Source organism: Elgaria multicarinata, chromosome 8 (assembly GCF_023053635.1).
Source record: "Elgaria multicarinata webbii isolate HBS135686 ecotype San Diego chromosome 8, rElgMul1.1.pri, whole genome shotgun sequence".
NCBI lineage: Eukaryota > Metazoa > Chordata > Lepidosauria > Squamata > Anguidae > Elgaria > Elgaria multicarinata.
Window position 1 is genome coordinate 68,022,190 of NC_086178.1, and position 21,677 is coordinate 68,043,866.

Consider the following 21,677-nt stretch of genomic DNA (forward strand, 5'->3'; position numbering starts at 1 on the left):
AAATCTCAAGCAATGAAACACTAATGTAAGTTATTAAATGACTGCATCTGTTAAAGGTTATTATTTACATGCACACTCTTTCCTTAACCCCTGCTGTTTGCAATGGGTGAATTATAGAATACTCTAGTTGAAGTGCTGAGACACACTAAAATAAAGACCTCTTTGCCCTTTAATATACACAATTTGGACAAATTGGGAAAACAATCCTTTCCCAGAAGCTGGCAATTACTCTCAATGCATATATATATATATATATATATACACACACACACACTCGTATGTATGTATGTTTTAGAAGTGATTACTGCTTTTTGCTAAAATTGGAACATTAACATTGCTTAATTTTAATTATCATGATACTTTCTCCATTGCTAACAACTAATTCATTACTTCCAGAATTATAGATTTTAAAATCTCCATTCATTTGAACTGTGCTAGCTTTTACAACTGTAACTCATTGTCATACTTCCTTTCATGAAGCCAAAGGAGCAGATTTCATATTCATTTGAAAAAGTTCTCAAAAGCCACCTTCCCATTCTAAAGGTGAATTTGATACCTGTGACAGTTCACTGGGAGATCTCAGGTTATATATTTTTCACATCTACAGATTCAGTGCTTCTAGTGCAGTTCAATTGTATGTAATGCTGTTACACTGTTTAAGCTAATAAGGTTTCAGCTTGGTAAGTGCCTGGATGAGTCTTGGCCAAAGTCCTGAGAGTCCCACTGTAGCTGGTACACTACTAGCTCCTTTACCTGAAATTCGAACCTTTAATTTAAGATGGTGTGCAAATGAAGCCAAATCTTTCTCCAAGCCCATGTTTGGCTTTGCAAACATCTTGAATCTTGCAACATCTTTGCAAACATTGTTTAGAAACTAACTTTTAGTGCAGAATGGACCTGCACAACTGGTGGCTCCATGTAAAAAAATAATATGGATTGTCATGCGTTTGACATTTCTGTTTAAAAACGTAAGGCTTGCTGAAGTGGGTCACTATATACAGCTAGTATCCTATCATTTCCCATTCTTTTAAGTTCTATAAATTTGAGAAGACAGAGTGGATGTCTTTACATTAAGGGGAAATCGTGATGCTTAAACAGGGTGTTTGTGCTTCCTGCTTTTTGGCACAATTGTTATGGGCTTAATTGCACAGCGGAGAGAGGCAACCACATGTTTGAACTGAATACTTCCTCTCCGTTAAGTTCCATTCAGTTCAATTGAGGCAGCAGCATCTAGTGGCAGAAGATCCCACTTTTCCCCCCAGATGTTACCACTTTAAAAGTGGATGTTTTTATGATGGAATTTCCAATGTATGCTGTGGGAGACGTCCTGGTTGTTCATGATGTCACTTAAAAGACCTGCAAACTTTCGTTAGTGGCCAATCATAAGCCTGCAATAAACTGCTCATTTAGATGAGCCCAGTATGTCTCTTTTCACTGTATAGTACAGGGACTTGCTAACTTACAACACAAATATTCTTAAACTTGAGACAACCTGTTGTGACAAAAACAAAGTATGACCTGGTCAATGAAAAGTCCAACTCTCACCTTTTGCTGGTGTTTCAACCTTTCTTCTTCTAGCATTTGGTTCAGCTTGGCATTTTCATCCAGAGCTTTCAAAAGTTGTTCATCCGGGGCTGAGTTTTGCAGCAGAAGCTGACTTTGCCGTTTCAGTTTATTTTGTTCAATAAACATCTGCCAAACACAACCATGTAAAAAATGGATTAGATTATTTGACCTGCATTTATTCAACCTGAATATATGGTAAACTTCGTTATCAAGTTTCTTTTTGGAACAGCCAAAAAATCCAGATGCAGCAGATGATGGAGTGGAATATGGTGGAGAGCCAATCCCTGGAATAACAACAAAACAGAACTAGGGAAAATTCACTTGTCCCTGTCATTCCTGCACCTCTCTAGATACTATTCTTTTTACACTTCTAAAAAGCATTTCTGATTTTATTCCATTTTTTAAATAGGCGAAGGAATCAAAGAAGATTTCAGTGCACAAGAGTTTCATTTATCGAAGACATCTAAGGAATACCCAGAATAATTAGATAATCAGATTGTGTTCAATCTACTGTTATTATTGTCACTAGGGGATATATTTATTGTTGTTGTTGTTGTTGTTGTTGTTGTTATTATTATTAAATCTTAGCCTCTTCTCCCAGTCTGGTGCTTTATATGACCTTTTGTTCCCTGACATCTTGTTTTATTGTTGTGATTGTAACGGCCTTTGTCCCATAGACAAATAAAATGTATTCAATTGTGTTCACAGGGTTATGTAGTCCTGAAGTTGCATGAAAAGAGATTCAGCAATAAATGAAGTTCAAATTAATTGGGAATTGTGCTCTGCTGTAATACTTCAAATTTATCAGTGTTGTAGGTTCAAAATATGGTGCCTGTGTATTTAATAAATCTTTGTAAACCACCCAGAGAGCTTCAGCTATGAGGCAGTATATAAATGTAAATAATAATAATAATAATAATAATAATAATAATAATATCATAAAATCCCATTACAACTTCTTTTTGCTCCAAGTGGCTTTAACACAAGACTGTTTCTTAAATGAACAAATTATGTATGAGAGATTTGCAGAGGGAACTCACCCAGATAATTTCAGCTAGGTTTGGGGGGGGGGGGAGAGCATCTAAGCAAGTTGCTTGAAGTTCTCTGTGGCACTAGGTACGGGCATCCAGATTGGTGGGGGAATGGTGAGCATTCACATGGCACTGTTTACAGTGACTGGTAAGTCCGAGGCTCCCAGCTTCGAGCCCCACAGCCTACCTGGGAGATACGACTTACCTTTGGGGCCGACTCTACTCACCCACTCAGAGCTGGATGGCGTGAGTTAGGGCGTGACAAAGGAAGGTTCCCCAACCCCACAAGGGGCAGGCCCGGGGGAAGGCGAAAGATGCAGCGCCTACCCTTGGGCCGCGAATGGCTTGCCCAACTTCAGGGGCCTGGCAACAGGTCATACTGGATGCCCGTTAGGATTCATTCCCTCCTGCAGATCATATAATAAATGTGGCCCTGTTTAAATCCAGCTGTAAAGTTGTCTCGTCTCTTATTTATTGTCGCGTCTTCTTATTCTCGACCTTCGCCCCCACAATTTTGATCCATATGCTAGACACAGAACAGTTACTGCCTATTGTGCATTATGACAGGATTTTTTGTATATGGAGAGGAAAAGGTAAAGTAATTATTAAAAAATTACTGAGAAATTGATCCATAGGGCAGCAAAAAATAGAAACATGTTTTAGGATAATTGTATTAGAAATAGATTATTTTCTATCCCAAAACCATTCTGTTTATTTTCCAGGTAAAATAATAGCCACAGCAGGCTGGCTGATAGATTCTTACTAACCCTTATGTAACTCAATAGTTTATCATTAAATAAAGCATGTAAATCAGGTATCTGAATATTAATTTATACATACATACATACAACTTACACACCAGTTTGAATAGGCTGTATTCCTAGATCATTTATTTATTTATTTACTTATTAATTTATTTATATAGCACCAACAATGTACTTGGTGCTGTACAGAATATACAAATAAAACAGCAATACCCTGCCTAGAGGCTTACAGTCTAAAATCACATTAAAACATATGAAGGGGGGAAGGGGTTACACAAAACAGAAATAAGGGAATAATCATAGCAATGAAAACAGTAAATCAGGCTAAAATACCAAAAGCTATGGAAAACAGCATTAAGATATATCACTTACACTGCCAATCTCCTAGGGGTGAGGGTGTGTGTGTGTGTGTGTGAGAGAGAGAGAGAGAGAGAGAACAGTAGTGATGAGTAGACTTCAGGTCTTATGCCCTTCTACCTAACATGCGTTTTAATGCTGTCAACATAAATGATGCTGATCATCTTACAGAGGTAAGATGTACTGAGATGTACTCCAGGAGGCTAGTGCACAGCCTTCTAGTGTTTAGACTTTTTTTAAAAAAAATTAGGCACATACTGATACTGGACCAAGTGTAAAAGTGTTTGGAAAAGTACAGCACAAAAGGATATCCCCAGTGAGCAGACTCAGGGTGTGGGGAAAAAGTGATTGAGGGGAAGGAATCTAGTGAATCACAAGTACACAATTCAGAAACATGGATTCTAAGGAATATATTGTGCACGTAGATATATGCCCACGGAATACTTTGAACTGATGTTCCCTCTACTACTATTCTACAAAGTATGTCACATAATTTATGTGCTTCTTCTCTTGCTTCTTCCAAAACTATGTGCCTTCATGCACTAAAGTTATCGCAACTTACTATGCATAAAAATGAGCATGCTAGTTTGGGAACATTTAAAAATAGCCTATAGTGTTTGAAAACGCAAATAAAAAAGAATAGTTATATACACACAAACCAGGCTTAAATGCTTGACTTTAGGACTTCACTTTTACAGCCCCTGCTGTTTACAATTTCTATTCACCAACTTCCATTGTACTCTCTGCTGCTTCAAATCCTTTTAAACGAGCGAGAAAGACTTTCCCCATATGATTGCAAAAGACTACTGTACAACTAGTAGAATCACAAACTTCTTTCCCAACCTGTCGGCATCCATGTCATTTTTGACCTGGGGCAGGGGTAGGCAGACTTTAGGCTTACTGGATATATTACATTTTTCACTAGAAGTGCAGGAACCACCAACAGGAGCCAGATGCAAAAGAGGACATAGGCTTGTAGAATGAGGTGCATCTGAGCACATGCACAACCCAGGAATTTGTTTTCCATACCAGAACTGGAGCTAACACACCAATCTACTCCTATTTCCACCCCTCCCAAAGCTTTCTTGATTTCAGCAACCAAATTTAGGAGGGTTTTGTTGATTGCAAATAACCGGAAAATCTACCAGTATATACCAATCTACCTTCTGCCTGTCCTAAGAGCTCCAAATTATGTAATTTATTTTTAAAAAACATTTCTTGGCCCCCTAAAGGTCAGCGACCATCACAAGGTAGCTTACAACAATAAAATATTAAAAGTAATAAAATATTAAAAACAATAAAAACAAGATCACAATAAAATAGCAATTAAAACAATAAAACCAACAATAAAACTAGCAGGAACAATAGCAGCAATAACAGTATTCATTATGGGAAGGCCATGGTAAAATAAAAGATTTTTAAGGCCTTCTTGAAAGCCTGCAAGGATCGTGCATGGCGGAATTCTGGTTGAAGTTTGTTCCTGAGGTTTGGGGCCACTGCAGAGAAGGCCCTCTCCTGTGTGGACCTAATTGCTCCCACCGGTGAGCAAATGGGAAGGGCCTCTCTTTCTGATCATAAAGTGTGGGGAGGCTGATATGGATGAAGAGTTTCCACAGACAGAAACGCTCTGTTTCAGGAAGTCACCTTCCACATATATAGGTCAATTGAAATGGTGGAGGACAGAACAGAGCTAGCGCATTTCACCATCTCACATGTTTATTAAACTCTGTTCCAGGACACCTGAATAGGGCTTTATTATTGAAGACTTACATTTGATATTCTTAACCTTGTTAGAAATATTAGATACCTTTACAATAGAGGTCTACCTTGACCTTTTCCATTATGTACTACAGGTGACAGATTTAAGGTGTTAAAGGCTAACATACATGCCATTTGACCTCACCCAATTCCTGTATATGACAGCTGAAGCTATGGGGAGTCACATTAATTATAGTTATATAGCAGCTTTCCCCCACAAACACAGATAAGAATCTTTCCATAAGTGCAGGTTTTTCAATCCATTTAGAGACATCACATATTAATGGAACTGTTATTACAAAATAACCCAAAGGCCATTAATGCATCTAAATGAGAGTTATTGTGGAGCTTGTTATTAATAAAGCCCATTGATATCTCTGAATCAATAGCATGCAATCTCATGAGAGGAGCAAAATTCCTATACAAGGAGGTCATGGCTGTCTGGAATTATGAGCATTTTTCTCTACTGTTACAAAAAGCAGATAACAGCATTTGACCTTTTCGCATGCAAATGTTCAATACTGGATTTTAAACACAATGTCTGCCAAGTACTTGCTCAGGGACCCATAATAAGAAGGGCATTTTAAGTAACCAAGATAAATATTGTCATTGCACTTTAAAAGTAAGAATATTATGCTTATATTTGATTGTGTATGGAACCTTTATTACTTACACATACACAGAAAAATTGAGCAAAATGACAGTCAGAGCAGTGGATTCTTTCTACCTTCCTGGCACTCATCCCAGTTTCAGAATTCCCCAGGCAATGTGGCACACTTTCAAACCCACATATGCAACTCTATAGGATAGCAATTTGCTTTTTTAAAATAAAACAAAAGCTGAAATTCTCACAGTGCTTCAACCCATACTACAATTCCACATAGGCAAGTCATTTTGCAACAATGTGATAGTAGAAGTCTTTTGGCTGTCATAAGAGCTCCGAAGATCCATCTGCACTGACCATGTGTTAACTTCCAAGATGCCGGTACATAATTTAGGAGGACATGGACATTGCTCCATATTATAGATTTTTTCAGTACAGAGTTCATCCTTATTGTTACCTCCTCCCAAAAAGGGGCAACTACGGGGCATTGCCGAAACATATGACTTAAAGAAGCATTAGATGCATTACATCTCCAACAACTGTGCAAGTTGGACAAATACTTATTAAAAAGGCGTTGTGGAGTTCAATAAACCCGAAACTTTTTTTTGCTGAATAAGACGTAACCTGAGATCCATAGAAACTTCAGATATAGATGTTAGGGCAACCATCCATTGGTTAGGCAAGATAGGGCACACTCCAATTCTCTGTTCCAGTCTAGTCTTAAACTATGGGTATAATATTTACTTACTGCTACTAAATACTTAGATATATGGGTCGTGGATCGACGTGTCAGTTCAGCTGTTATAAGTGTTTCTAACAGTGCTGGAGGCTCTGAAGCTGTAAAAGCAGCTGGACCAAACCTAGATTCCAGCAGGTGTTGCAATTGCAAGTATTGCCATTGGGCCGTAGCAGGTAAATTATATTTAACACACAAGTCTGTAAAAGGCAAAAACTCATCATCTGAGCCTATTAGTTGATCCAGAGTAAAAATCATCTTATCCTTCCATGTCCTCCACAGAAATGCTTTCCTTCCAATTCTTAAATCTGGGTTTCCCCATATAGTCAATTTTGCATGAGAAAATGGATCAAACTGTAATTGGAAGGACAAATTCACATTGGAAGGACAAATTCGCACCTCACATAATGCAATGGATCGAAGACTTAATAACATTATCAACTTTTGAACAGCTGTTACTGTATATAGACACAACTTGCAAGTGGATAAATACATGGATATCTGATCTGCTTTTCTTGAAATCTTTGTATAACTCTCTCCCTTTTTTAAAAAAATGTACGGTACACAAGATGGAAATTAATGATAATCCTATATGTGTAATATATGTTTTTTTCCATTTTCACAATTTATTTTCTGTTCTATTTTGTTACTAAAACAAAGAAAAAAGTTAGAAAAAAGAAAAAAGTCATTTTGCAATACGTGTGTTTGTATGAGCACCTCCACAGACCTTAGTTCAGCCTTTCTTAATGTAATGCCCTCCAGATGTGCAGCCTTAAAACAGCTGGAGAACACTACATCGAGGAAGGCTGCCTTAGCTGATTGCTTCCTGACATCTCTAAGATTAACAAGTTAAAATGCAAAAAATAGTAAAATACTTTAAACCACTAAAAATGCTCAAAAAGCCTTGGAGAACAGGAAGGTCTTAGCGTGGTGCTGAAAATGTAGCAATGTAAGCACCCTGTGTGCTTCCTTTGGGAGAACATTCCAATGAGGGCACTACTGAAAACGCCCTCTCTATTGTTTCCAGTCACAAAAATCAGGCACACACAAAACTCCTGCCAATTTCTGTGAGTGAAATTATCTGAACAAACACCACAACAAATATTCTCACCCTATGACATAAGTCATTTCATTTCGTTCCCTCTGTCTTGCCAGCTTACTGCTTGGCCCCATTTAAAGTTTGCTGTAGTGACTTTTAAGATGCCACGTAAAAACTTAACTTCTTGTCCTCACAATATGGTGAATCTAATTTTACAAATCACCTTTGTCGTGTGGTAGCTGCTGAAAACAGAACTGCATCGGCATTTGTTTGAAGATATTTCAGTTGATTTTATCCATCTTACTTTGAGGCGGGGAGTGATTGCGTCGGCATGGTTAAAATTGGTCAAATGACTTGGGAATCTTTATCTATAAATAGTTTTGCATTCAAAGCTACAGGAATAGGAGGAGTGCCCTCAAACTTAAGTCGAGTTCCTCTCCATATCACAGCAAAACGGCTACAAAATAGATTCCATACTCCTGCTCTGAAAAACAACCTAAAAATATTTTAAGTGACTAAACAATAAAAGGATCTTGGAGCTCTAGTATGGCTGCCTTTCCAGTGTTGGTGTGGAAATTTCCTGAGACAAAAGATACAAGTTTCAAATTAAGGTACCATTCCAAAACAAAGGAAATAAACCACCAAGTGAGGCCTGTAGTTCAATGGGCTGTATCTAACAGTGTCTTTCCACCAGCAGGTCAGACACTGCTGGCTGATCAAATTCCCCCTCCTCTCTGCACCCCCTAAATTTGCTTCAGTGGGTTGAGATACAATCTGGAACAATTTGGGGATGTGCAGGGGGAGGCAGAGTAAAGATATGCCTTCTGTGTGAGCTGTAGTGCTGGATTTAACCCAATGGTTGAACACATTGTTCAATCCCCATCTTTTTCATGTAAAGCACAGGATGGGCAACTCCAGATGTTTTGACCTATAATTCCCATCGGCCCTAGCTAGCATAACCAATAGTGAGGGAAGGGAAATGGAGGCCAAAACATCTGGAGGACCACAAGCTGTTCATCTCTGATCTAAAGGATCTTTGGTAACATGGTTATAATGGACATATGCCTGAGATCTGGGAAGGCTGCTGCCAGTTAGAATAGATAATATGTTGATAGACCATGGGTTCTCAACAAGGGGGGAATTCCTCCCAGAGGGGAGTTTTAGGGTTCCAGGCAGGGAATTGGGACTACTATTCTGCAAAGTATGATGTCCTGTAGATTATGTCTTCCTAAACATGTTATTAGAAAAGTGTCATGCTGTCTGCAAAAGCCAGGCCTTTGTTCTCTTTTCCCTCCCTCCCTCGCAATCCTAGAAGTTTCAAGCTTCCCATTTAAAGGGGCAACGCAAAGCATGGGAGCTGAGAATGTAAAAGGGCCCATGCTTTGCGTTGCCCCTTTAAATGGTACTAATATAGAAAAAAAGAAAAGATTTTCAATATTATATGCATATTATTTGGAATGCACCTTTTGAGTTAGACTATCTTGGGAAGGGGGGAATTATATTCTGAACAATGGCGAAAGGGGGGAATGGAGCAAAAATGGTTGAGAACCACTGTGATAGACCAATAGTCTGACTCAACCTAAGGCAGCTTCATATGCACCAGAAAACATGCCTAGAAGTCTCCATTTCCCCAAGGCCACAAGAATGAGTAGAATACTCACTCATTCTTTTGCAACATTGAAATAACCTTGCCAATCCATCAAAATTAGCACTGCACTTGTCACCTGACATCCATTTTCCAAAGGTGAAATCCAATATAACACATAAAGAAAAGCCATGGCTCTTTTGTGGTACTTTTTCTCAAAGCAAACACTGGACTTTCTATAGCTATCTCCTGTGTCATAATGACATATATTAATATAATGTTTACTTGTATTCTCCTTTTCTGTGGTAAATGGCGCTCAAAGCAGGTCACAACATCATAAACATATCTATTACATACAGAGGACATTATTTCCAAATAACTTAATCTCTGAAGACAATAATAAGGGAATACTTGCGAGTTCTTGATGCTTAAAACCAACAGTGGAGTGTCATTCCAGTGGCCCTCAACCAGACCCTGGAGCAAAAGCACATCTCTGATTGTGTCAACACTCTTGACTTATCTTTCCCCGACACACTTTAGTACACGGAACACTCATTCTGCTGGAATTAGTTCTGAACTATGCACAATAAAAATTGATTCGGATATACAACATATAACTGAATGCACACAATTCAGTCATGAAGAAACTAAACCTTTCAACAGGATGAAACCAGGAGACACAATTAGTGCTCCTGAAATGGAGCACGCAATGAAAAACCATGAAGTATGTGCTAATGAACCTAGCTTTCGGCATCTATCTTCTGGGATTATTGTTCTTAATGAATGAATGAGAACCTAAATTTGAAGCTTGATATGTATACACTTCTTGATTTACTATGAAGATTCAATTTTCCTGGGTCACATTCTTCGCGTGAGTACACACTTAATGAATTGCAAATATGGATGGATGTGAATTTTGTTCCTGTTTGCAACTCAAGCGGTTTGCAACACTGAACGTGAAGATGAATATAATTTATGAGAATTTTTTTGCAATTTCCTAAACTTGCATTTGTGTTTGAAACTGCACACTTGTGCAAATGCAGACTTCTCAAAATGTGCATGTGTGTATATGTGCACTTGTGGAAATCTGCCTTTACACTTACGTATACTTCCAAATGCGCACATTTGTAAAATCCTCTCAAAATTCACATTTTTATTATTTAGCCTATGGGAGAAAATGCACCTCTTTGGGTTGGGTAAAAAGCACATTTTTTAAAAAAAAGCTTATTTTTTCCAATTGGGTGGCTGTCTTCATGGTGTCGGGTTGGTCCTGCTTCCCTCCTCAACCCCGCACTTTCCTTCTCCCAGGGTGGCGTCAGGTAATCACAATGCCAAGGAGAGTGCACAGGGTTTCTGAGTGGCCATCCAGGTTCTGGAGCTGCCCCCGCCCTCTTCCTGGTGGAAGGCAACCAACTGCTGGTCGCTTTCCACCAGGCTCTGCCCCCAGGTTGGCCACAGAGCAATGTTACACAGCGGAAGCACCGTGTTGGGTAAATCCTCAACTTTTTCAAAACACACCATCATGGGGAAGCAATTTCCTACGTCATCTAACCAATGGGGCGGAGATTCACAGCCACTGCAGGGCTTTCCCCACATATAGACAACCCCTGGAACAAATTGTGCAGTTTATAAAATGTGTATTTTTTCCAATTAAAAATGCTGATTGAAAACACAAATGAAGTAAAATGCAGAAGAATTTGGAGAACCTCAAACAACTCAAGCATTGCAAGTTCGCCCATCCCAAATCTCAAAAACCAGCCTCAAGGAGAAGAAAAGAGGTGTGCATTTTAGGGAAAAGGGCCCCACCCCAGGCTCATATGGTGTTCATCGCATGGTCAGTAGTGTTCTTAGCCCCATGTTTCCCAAAATATTGTCAGAAAAGCCACATTTGAAACTCGTGGGAACTTCAGAACTGGCCTCCACTTCAGTGCAAGCTGCTGCTTCCTGCAATCCTTTGTGCAGACCTAAAGGGGCTTTTTGCATTGCAGAAAAAAACACCAAATACAGTCAAGGCCACATTTCTTTTCTAGTCCAAGAAGAGAAAAGCTCTCCAAATAACCACAGTAAAAGAACACCCCTCTGCAGAACAGAAGGGGAACAGTTTTTATTTATAAACAAACAGAAACCATTAAGGATCAAACATAAATGCCCCTTTCATCTGGAAATCTGTATCAAGCTTAAAAACACACACAACCATATTGGATAAATATACAATTTACAAATGCTAGACTTTTATTACAGTTATGGTAAATGTATTAGCCTTGACTGAGTGAAGCATAAACATAAATGTAGGTTTCCCAACTGAAGGGCCATTTGTAGTTTAGCTTTCATTTATGTATGAATTGAATATATCCCTCCCTGCATCATTCTAGGGACTGCTTGTGTCCTGTGGAGAGATGGAAGGCCCAGAACGCCCCCAGGAAAAACAACATTCCCCCCCCCCCGCCCCCCGAACCATTTCTGTTTTTTAGGAATTGGAAAAATTGAACAGCTTTGGATTATGAAATATTTTATTTTAGAATTTAAGACAAAGTATTTATATATTGTTACCAAGCCTTTACTCCCTCCAAAATTATTTCTAAAAAAATATGTAATAAGAACAGATTTATAGAAAGACTAGAGATGTACAGTATCTGGAAATAATGAAGCCATGGGGAGAAATGTTTTTTAATCCTCTCTGTAAGATACCAAGCATAGTTATGTCTCTCTTTCCATATTAAAATATATTTAATAAAATATATAAAAGTATATTTTACTGATAGATGTTTATGTTCAGTTGCCCAACATGTGAGTAGAGTTACCACTGACAATAAATGTGCATTCCTGACAGTTTGGATTTTGTTGTATTGAGTTCTGTTTCAGTTGCTACAGCAGTCATTTAATGTAGTTTGCTCTATTCAGGCAATAATTACTAATTTACTAAGTTTACTTTTAAAAGTTTTAAAATATAATGATAATTTTATGAACAAACTAAGTTATACATAAAATAACTTCAGGAACGGAAAGGCTCTCCCCAACCTGGTGCTCTCCGGATGTTTAGGACTACAGTGCCCAGCATTCCTGACCACTGGCCATGCTGCTTGGGGCTGCTGGAAGCTGAAATGCAAAATATTTGGAAGGCAGCCAATTGGGGAAGGCTGTCTTTAAAGCAATAAAGTGACCTTAGAGGTGTAAACAGACCTAAAGAAAAGTATCGCTCATTTTTAAATTTCCCCAAAATTTCCATATTTTTTTCCCAAAAAGCAAAAAAAAAGCAAAAACCTGGAGGATTCCCACCCTCCTACGCTGGCCTCAAAATATCTGGAAATTTTACATCTCTAGACCTGTGCACATTTAAAGTCTACAGTGAGAATGAGAAGAATACCAATGCTTCCTGCATTACAGAAAACCATTCTTCTCTTAGCTCATTCTTTAAAATACCCACATTATTTGTTTTGTAGAATATATTGGCTTAACATACCTCTTGGGCAAAGGATTCTGCTGTCTTCCGCAAGTTTTTCTCCAGTTCAAAGTTTACATGTAGTTCTTCATATTCTTCTACTGCCAGTACAGACACTGTTTAAAGCAAAAACACATCAGGACACAACCGGAAGGACATTGTGTGACAGGCTGACAACTAGTCATCTACAACTTTGAAACTGCCATGGTTGCCTAATATTGTATTTTTCATTGGCATTCATTCATTGTTACTAATGAATTTATGAAATGGAAAAATTTCCATGGAAAAATAAAACACTGGAACATTTTCTATTTTACACATCACTGTGCATTGAAAGATAAATAACCACACAAATGTAATGAAGTGGAACAGGAGGCTTGCTTCACTGGAGATAGCCCTGGTGGAGGAGAGGAGCCTGCCTTGTCTTTTAAAAAGAGATTTTAAAACCCGTGCAACTTGAGCTCTAATGCTGGGGATGGAGACCGGAGAATAAAAAAATGATTTGTAAACTGTAAGAAATAAAGAGTCTTGAAATGGAATCTTGAAATAAACTTGTAATTGCTCTGGAAGGAGTGGGTAGCTTTGAACTACTTTGTATCTACATATACATTTGTGCCCATTCGTCACTTTATTTAAAAACACACACCATAGACTTTAGAAGCCATTGCAAAATTTCTCTGTGACTTTCCTCCAGTGGTTCCACGTCCATTAGCCAATGATCATCTCAAACAGATACACACGTTTGATCTGTGGAATCACCCTTCATCTCCCTTGTGGCAGGAGAAATCAGGTTTTCTGGTTTAACTTGAAACTTGCCCAAAATCTGAGATTGTAGCAGAACTCACACCAAAAAGGTACGCATGGACTTTGAGCATTTTTAGATCTACAATCACCCTGACAGGGTAATAAGTGGACACAGCCTTAATTAAGCCCAGATGCAGCATAGAAACAAGACCATAGCCTTTGACATTGGATTAAGTAACCTCAAGTACTCATTATACTACATAAATTTCCCACTTCACTCATAAGTATGCATTGATAAGACTCTCTCTCTCTCTCTCTGTGTGTGTGTGTGTGTGTGTGTGTGTGTGTGTAATCCATCCTTTTACCATTCTAGCCACTCAGACTGTGAATAAGGCAGAATAGTCAAAGGATATCAAGGGTCAACAAATATATCCTAAATGATCTGGAGTGGGAACCCTTAGTAGCCTTAATTCCTATATTTCTTGAATCGGTCCCCATGGATACCAGTGCTTTGGCTAGCTTTACACTTTTAAAACACGAACCCTATCTGTAAAATTATATTATCGCTAGGCGGGAGTATACAAGATGACAATATCACTGCACATGGTACCATTCAGTGCAGGCATACAAAAAGCCAGTTACCTGTGATGACAAAGAATTTCTTCCAGGTATATTTTACAAACTGGAACTTTTATCTGTTAGGCCATCATATGGCACAAAGCAGAAGTAATGCAAAGCGTTTTATATGTATATCTAAAATATGATGACTGTGTTCCAGCTATATGTGCATTAGACAGGCAGGAACTGGTTATGCACAGCTCCAGGGAAATAATAATGTTGTTAACCATCTGCATGCAGGAGAGAGCAGGGGCAACTGAATCTTAATTTCTGTTCCCCACTCTCAAACACTGTCAATCATCTATTGACAATTGCTGGATTGGGGCTATTAATGTGCAACTCTGGATCAAGAACCGCACACACAGCACACTCATTTGCTCACACTGTTCCACACTTAGTTAGGGACACAAATGTGGGAAATCTGCTTTTGCATTTACATGTCCCTAGCTGTACTGAAATGAACATGTACATGCATCAAAGATACATTTTTAATCATGGTTCTGATATTGGTGTGTGCACTATGGAGCCAGGATTGGCTGAGACTCCCCCGCCATCACCCCCATTGAGTGCACATGGAAAAAAACATGCATGTCACCGCATCACCTGCAAAGCAAACCTGAGAAAACCGAGCTGTACTTACAGGAGAACAGGTTTCTCCATTACTAAACCCTAGAAATACAACCTCCCAGCCCCACAAGCTGATTGTAATGTAAGCATTAGAAAAACAATAGTTCTTAAAATTGCGGCAGACACTGTTAGATGAAATTAGCCAGAATGTGCACAGATATTGTGCACGCTCTTTTGCATTGTTCTGCCCATGCCTGAGATTGAATAAACTCTTTCAAATCTCTTAATGACTGCTCACAGGCCCTGATCTTATTTATTTATTTTATTTATTTATTTGTTTATTTATTTATTACATTTCTATACCGCCCAATAGCCGGAGCTCTCTGGGCGGTTCACAAGTATGTCTTCTGACATACTTCAGTTCTAAAAGCTGGGATTCAGAATAATGACATGGAATTTCAAAATCTAGACTCAGTAAGTCCACCGTGCCTTTGGGAGCACCCCCTCACCAGAACCAGAGCAGTCCAAGAACAGAGCAAAGACCCTTTGCAATATGAAACAAAAAGTGGTTTGGCTGGGCATGATCGGAGTCTTTTATCAGATCTGCACCACCAAAATATTGGTAAGTAAGGGTCATGACTCACACCAAAGCCCAATCCTATTGTCCTGAAATGATTCACAGCTGGAACTCATTTGGATGCCCCAGCCTCATTGGCTTCTTCTCCCAGCAACCCCAGAAAAAGGAAACAAGAAGCATCTAGATCCTATCTCCTTTGGTACATTGGTTTCTGTAAGCCCGGGGTGCAGAATTTCAGGCCCAGGGCCAAATCTGGCCCAGTTTGGGTGCCAGGGGACTACACCCCCTCCCTTCAAATGCCAATTGGCTGGTGGCTTTTGTGCAGTTTTTTCTCCTTCTAAAAAATTGCATTGCCTCTCCTAAGGCTCGGCCAGTACATTATCGTCAATGGAAATTAATAGAAATGTTTACAGCTCCCTCAGTTTTAAAGATAAACACATGAAAATTAGCACTGTGACAGCTTTTAAAGAGGGCTTTAGGCATGCCAAGTTTGGAGCAGATCCCTGCATGCAGTGATTTATTGGTAATTTTTAAAGTCTGAACTCAAATGTCCTCTCAGGCACCTCTCGTGCTGTGATCTGTATGGCGAGGGAGAGGATATTAAGCAGTGGGATAAAACCGCTTAGCACAATAATAAGTAAGTAAATATAAATTTAACTTAACTTAACTTTCTTTATTGCGATCTATAGATCCATAAAAAATAAATATAAATTAATAAATGCTACAACATCAGCACACAGCTTGCCCATCCCCAGAGAGGATAGGTTTGCAGGACGAGGAAGAGGCACAACCCCACACACCGTCGGTCAAACACATTGAAGCGAGTCAAATCAAAGCAACAACAACAGTTTCCCTGAAGGAGGCTATGCAGCTTGGAAGAGGAGGATGTCGACGACAATGACAAGGCCCCACCTGCCCTGAACTGGAAGGCCAGCCAGCCAATAGGAGCACTAGTTTAACTGAAATAAAGAGCCTGTCTGACTCAAGTGTAGAAGTTTTCTCACTGACAATGCCAGCCCAACAACACTTTCACACTGATTTTTAAGTTAAAGAACAGAAAGACACACACACACACATACACACACACACACACACACAGCTGCCTTGAATAGACTTAAAATAATATTTGAAGGAACAACTCAAAGAAAAGGCTTTTTTAAAGGATTTCTTAAGATTTTTGGACACGCATACGCTGGGGGTGGAATAGCTCAAACAAACGAAGCATTAAAGACAACCAAACGAAAAACAGGTCCCTCTCTCTCTCTCTCTCTCCTAAATAAATTCAATATCTCATTTTGCAACAAACGCTAAACAAACAGTATCTTTGAACTCTCTCACTCTCTGACCGAAACAAACGCTGCCAAACTGAGAACCCCAATGAGCGTGGAATCAAGGACACTGTGAGAAAAATGATTGGCATTCCCTCCCCCGAATACTGCCATTGGAGGAGAACAGTCACAGACAGCACTGTGGCAATTCCTAATTGGTTACCCACAGATGTCACCCCATGTTCCTTATTGGGAAGTTTTAAATTAGACAGGCCATGTGAGGTTCGACGCACTAAACGGTCAAATAATTTCCAATAATTTCTAATTGGGCACGTCTCCGCTCTGAAATTATTCTCTGAGTTTAGAGGCGGCCATTCTCCGCTTTGGAAGATCAAATGCTCTGCAGAAGTTTGCGGTTACCGGATCTTTCCGGTGCAGAGTGCACACCCCTACAATATTCCTGCTGTAGGCCAGGCACCCTCTATGGAACCTTCACCTGATCCTTCACTGAATTCCCGTCACTTGCTTTCTGAAAGTGTGCTCTAGCATTCTTGGACCTCATCTTGTCTTGCGTCTGCCAGTGCTTGATTCTGCTCTAAGCCCCAGAGTGTATTTTAGTCCTGGCCATACAAACATCATTCATACCCAAATTGCCCCTTACACAGGAGATGGAAGAGCTGGTGTCACTTTACATATTGGGCCTTGCTAGACCTGCCGGGATAAGCCGGCAGGGAGGCGAGGCGACGGCGTGCTAACATTAGCTCGCGCCACCCCGCCTCCTAGATGGCCGACGCGCAGGGACTGCGGAAGCCCTGCAGCGTCGGCCATTTTTGTTGTTGTTGTTGTTAAAGGGGCCACGTGCGCCCCGAAGACTCCGGACAAGGTAAGGTTTTTTTTTTTTTTACTTAAGCCCCCCCATCAGCCCTCCCTCCCCATCCCGGTCCCGTGTGTCACCCTTCGCCATCCCGTGTGTCGTGTCTTTCGCCCTCCCGTGTGTCGTGTCTTTCGCCCTCCCGTGTGTCGTGTCTTTCGCCCTCCCGTGTGTCGCGTCTTTCACCCTCCCGTGTGTCGTGTCTTTCGCCCTCCCGTGTGTCGTCTTTCGCCCTCCTGTGTGTCGTGTCTTTCGCCCTCCGCCCCCCCTCGCCCTCTCGTGTGTCGCGTCTTTCGCCCTCCGCCATCCCCCTCTCCTGCCGGTCCGGCCTTCCCCCCCATCTCCCCCCCCGGATGCCCCTGGCCTGATGGGCACAGCACTCGTAAGAGCGCTGTGCCCAGTCCGTGGCTTTTTGCGGCTACTCGCGAGTAAGCGAGTAGCCGCAAAAAGCCACGGAAGTCGCTAGACGTTCCACAGCCCTGGCCTCAGGCCGGGGCTGCGGAAAAGGCGCACCATAAGCGACTTCGCTTATGGCGCACTAAGGGAGGCTTCAGTGCACCTTGACCCCGGATTCCCCTGTGCGTCATGTGGACGCACAGCAGGGAAACCGGGTCTCAAAGCGCGCTAAGGCCTCATCTAGCAAGGCCCATTGTCACAAATGACTAATACGGTATCATCACTATGGAAAGACTTTGCTAGTGCAAAGTAGATTCTGAGGGGCCAAGCCCTGTTTTGCACATGTGAGCTATTATGGAAAAAAGTGCCAGAAGCTCTGAGCAGCTCAAATAGAATCTGTGACCATGTATTTGATTTCATTTCATTTCTATACCACCCATTAGCTGAAGCTCTCTGAGTGGTTAACAACCATGGGCCCGTCTCTGGTGATCACAGCAAAGCAAAGGCAGAACTTTCTTCAATTGTTGCATGATTCACATCAGGTAATGCTATCAGAGCACAAACTGCATGGATAAACTCTCCTAACTAGTAGCCACCTGGCTCAGAGAGTGAGGTGTAGAAATTTGCAAGAAAATTGCAACTATTCATGCAGTGAGTAGTTTTGGACATTATAACTGGGGGGATTGTTCACTAGAAGGAGAACATTCAGGGGCAGAATTTCCATGGGAAATCTAACATGTGCTCTGGCCTGTAGAATCTGTTAAACACTAGTACAGTTATCCCCTAAGTTTGGTTTTCTGTTTTTAGTCTTACTATATATAGAAGAATTGCCACATAGCTCTCAAAATGCTAGTGATGAGAAAGCAAAAAGCAGAAAGAGACTATGAAGCATGCATACATACTTCGATTACATTTTTCCAACACTTCCTGTTGTTTTTGAACTTCTGCTGTCAGAGCTGCATTTTCTCCCTTGACTTTGTTTACCTGGAAATGAGGATATATTATTATTTATTTATTTATTTATTTATTTATTTATTTATTTATATAGCACCATCAATGTACATGGTGCTGTACAGATTACACAGTAAATAGCAAGACCCTGCCGCATAGGCTTACAATCTAACAATAGAGATAATCAGGACAACCAAAGCACTAGCACACTAAATTTGGCTATAAATGTATCTAGTCACCTATCCTATATGAAAAAATAATATTTCATTAACAGTTGCCCATTGAGATTGCAAGCACAGAGTGTTTCAATATTCTTAGCTGATTTTGCGAATGTTCTAATAGTTTCTAAGAAGTTACAAGAAGCTGTTGCTCATTCATTTCCTAGTTAACTATGCAATCCTAAGCAAGTTTATTGGGACATGTGCTGTTGATTTAAAATGGGACTTGCTTCCAGCTAGAATACTTAAGTGCTTTTATTTAACAACAACTGGGAGTTGGGAAGTATCAATAAATACTTTGCTACTCATGTACAGCAAAAAGATTCTTAAGTCATTGTATATAAAAAATTAAAACTAGCTAGCAAGATTAGGAACATAGAAATCTACCCTAAACAGACTCAGACCGTAAGTCAATCTAGTCCAGTGTTGTCAACACTGACTAGCAGCGGCTCTCCAGGGTTTCAGGCTGGATTCTTTCCTTGTCCTACCTGGACATACTGGGGACTAAATCTGGATCATTCTGCATGCAAAGCAAATACTCTACCACTGAATTTCAGACCCTCCCAAGATTGCTTGTGGGAATCAAGGGCCAGGAGACTCACAAACATATAGTTAATATTCTGGATGTAGCTATGCTCAGCATAATACAATAGCATTATACAGGAAACACAGAGTTTGCCAATTTTCAGCCCTGCAAAGTAAGAGTGCTTTTGACTCTCAGACTCTGTCATGGCCTCCTCTTGCTGATTATGGGGGCCAACTGATGGCCTTCGCAAAAAGCTCCAAAATCCTGGAGCTGCATTTTGGGAGAAGGTCATTAGGAGGGATTCCCTATCCCCAACTACTACAGTGAATGTGGCTTCACTGGAGGTTAGTTACAAATTAAGTCCATCGACCTGAATACCCAAATACTCAAATTCCATCACGAAGTATTGTTTACCAACCATACTCCTCTTTCTAGATACCAGCATATAATTATTCATCTAAAGGAGATCTGGGAAATGGGGAACAAAAAGAGTCCCAACCAAAATAAAAAGCACAACACCAGGTAGCATTCAAATACTTCATCAAAACTAGGCACAAAAACTCTAGACTAAATTCACCGACTTTGTTTTATTTCCACAATACTTACTTCAACAATTTCTTCTACAAATGTGCTCTTCAGATTTTCCAGCTCAATGGCTATGGTCTTCTTTTCTTCCTGAAGAGATATAATTTGATCTCGTAGATCTACATTTTCAAGAGTGATGGTGGGAGTTGTTTTTCATTTGAGACAAAAACAAACACAGACAGTAAGCATAGAAATACCCTGGCAGAAAAGCTGAAGAATCTGGCATCAATAGGTTGTTAAATTATTAAGAATGCAGGTGCCTTACATGCAGATACTATTACAAGTTGCTTTTTCTGTCAGGTTGCCTTGTCTAATCCTTTCTTAGTCTGATTTTCATTTCAGGGACCTCATAGTCTGAATTCCCATTTATGTTATAAAATCAGTTCTACAGGACCGTAGGCTTCTCTCAGCCTATCTTAGAGAAGATCTATTCCAAAGGGGACTCATGAACTATTTGTTAGTTCCAAAACAACACTGGAACCCCATGCATGTTTTGTGTCCTTAATGCCCATCATCTGTAACCTAGGGCCTTGCTAGACCTACCTTTGAATCCGGCCTTCAAGCGCGGCGAGCCCATGCTACAATTAGCATGGGCTGTCGCGCCTATCCAGACATCAGACGCGACGGGGAAAGGAAAGCCCTGTCGCGTCACCCATTTTTAAAAAATCTTAAAGGGACCATTTGTGCAGGAACGCACCAACGATAAGGTAAGTGGTTTTTTTAAAAAAAATAAAGGGTTCCCCACTCCCCCTGCCGCTGATTTCACCTCACAATGTCTGATGCCCACCGCTTGCCAGTCCGCCCCCCCGCTCGCCCCCTTGCTCGCCTCGCCCGCCAGGTCCGATGCCCCCTCCACCCCCCCAGCCGCAATCTCCCCACCCTGGCGCCACTCTTCCCCCCCCATCTCTCCTGCTGGGCCCGCTCTTTCCCCCATGGCCCCCATCACTCCCCCCCCCCGCGATTCCCTCGCCCCCGGCCCGATGGGCACAGCGCTCCTATGGAGTGCTGTGCCCAGTGCGCGGCTTCTCCTGGCTACTCGCAAGTAAGCAAACAGCCAGGAAAAGTCACGGAAACTGCTAGACTTTCCGCAGCCCCATTCTCAGCCCAGGGCTGCGGAAAAACCAGCCCAAAAGTGGATCCGGTTATCCCGGGCCAAGGGAAGGTTTAACCACAGCAGGAGCCCGGGCCTCGCACCGGGCTAAACCTCGTCTAGGAAGGCCCCTAGTGTCAGTAGCTGCATTCGGCTGTCACTTTAATCCATGATGGGTTAATTACTCACTGTAGAGCACCAGATAACACAATAAGCCATGGTGGTTTAAATAACCCTTACTGCAGACATGGACAAATGACACGATAACCCATGATGGGTTAAATAAACCATTGTGGTTTATTGAACACATTGTGGGTTATTATGTCATCCGAACCCAATCATTGCAACAAGGCTCCTACAATGCACTGGTAGTTCATAAACCACAAC

General features: G+C 40.7%; 1 protein-coding gene across 2 annotated transcripts in view; it reads right to left on the reverse strand.

Moving 5' to 3' along the window:
- SHTN1 (shootin 1) overlaps positions 1-21,677 on the reverse strand; it is a 118,447-nt gene that overhangs the window by 53,580 nt on the left and 43,190 nt on the right. For both annotated transcript variants that reach the window (XM_063132709.1, XM_063132708.1), the window contains exons 6-9: positions 20,222-20,319; positions 18,823-18,904; positions 12,901-12,995; positions 1,546-1,692 (exon numbers count right to left, since the gene is read on the reverse strand). In XM_063132709.1, the coding sequence (XP_062988779.1) occupies positions 1,546-1,692; positions 12,901-12,995; positions 18,823-18,904; positions 20,222-20,319 (422 nt within the window). The remainder of the gene's footprint in view (positions 1-1,545; positions 1,693-12,900; positions 12,996-18,822; positions 18,905-20,221; positions 20,320-21,677) is intronic.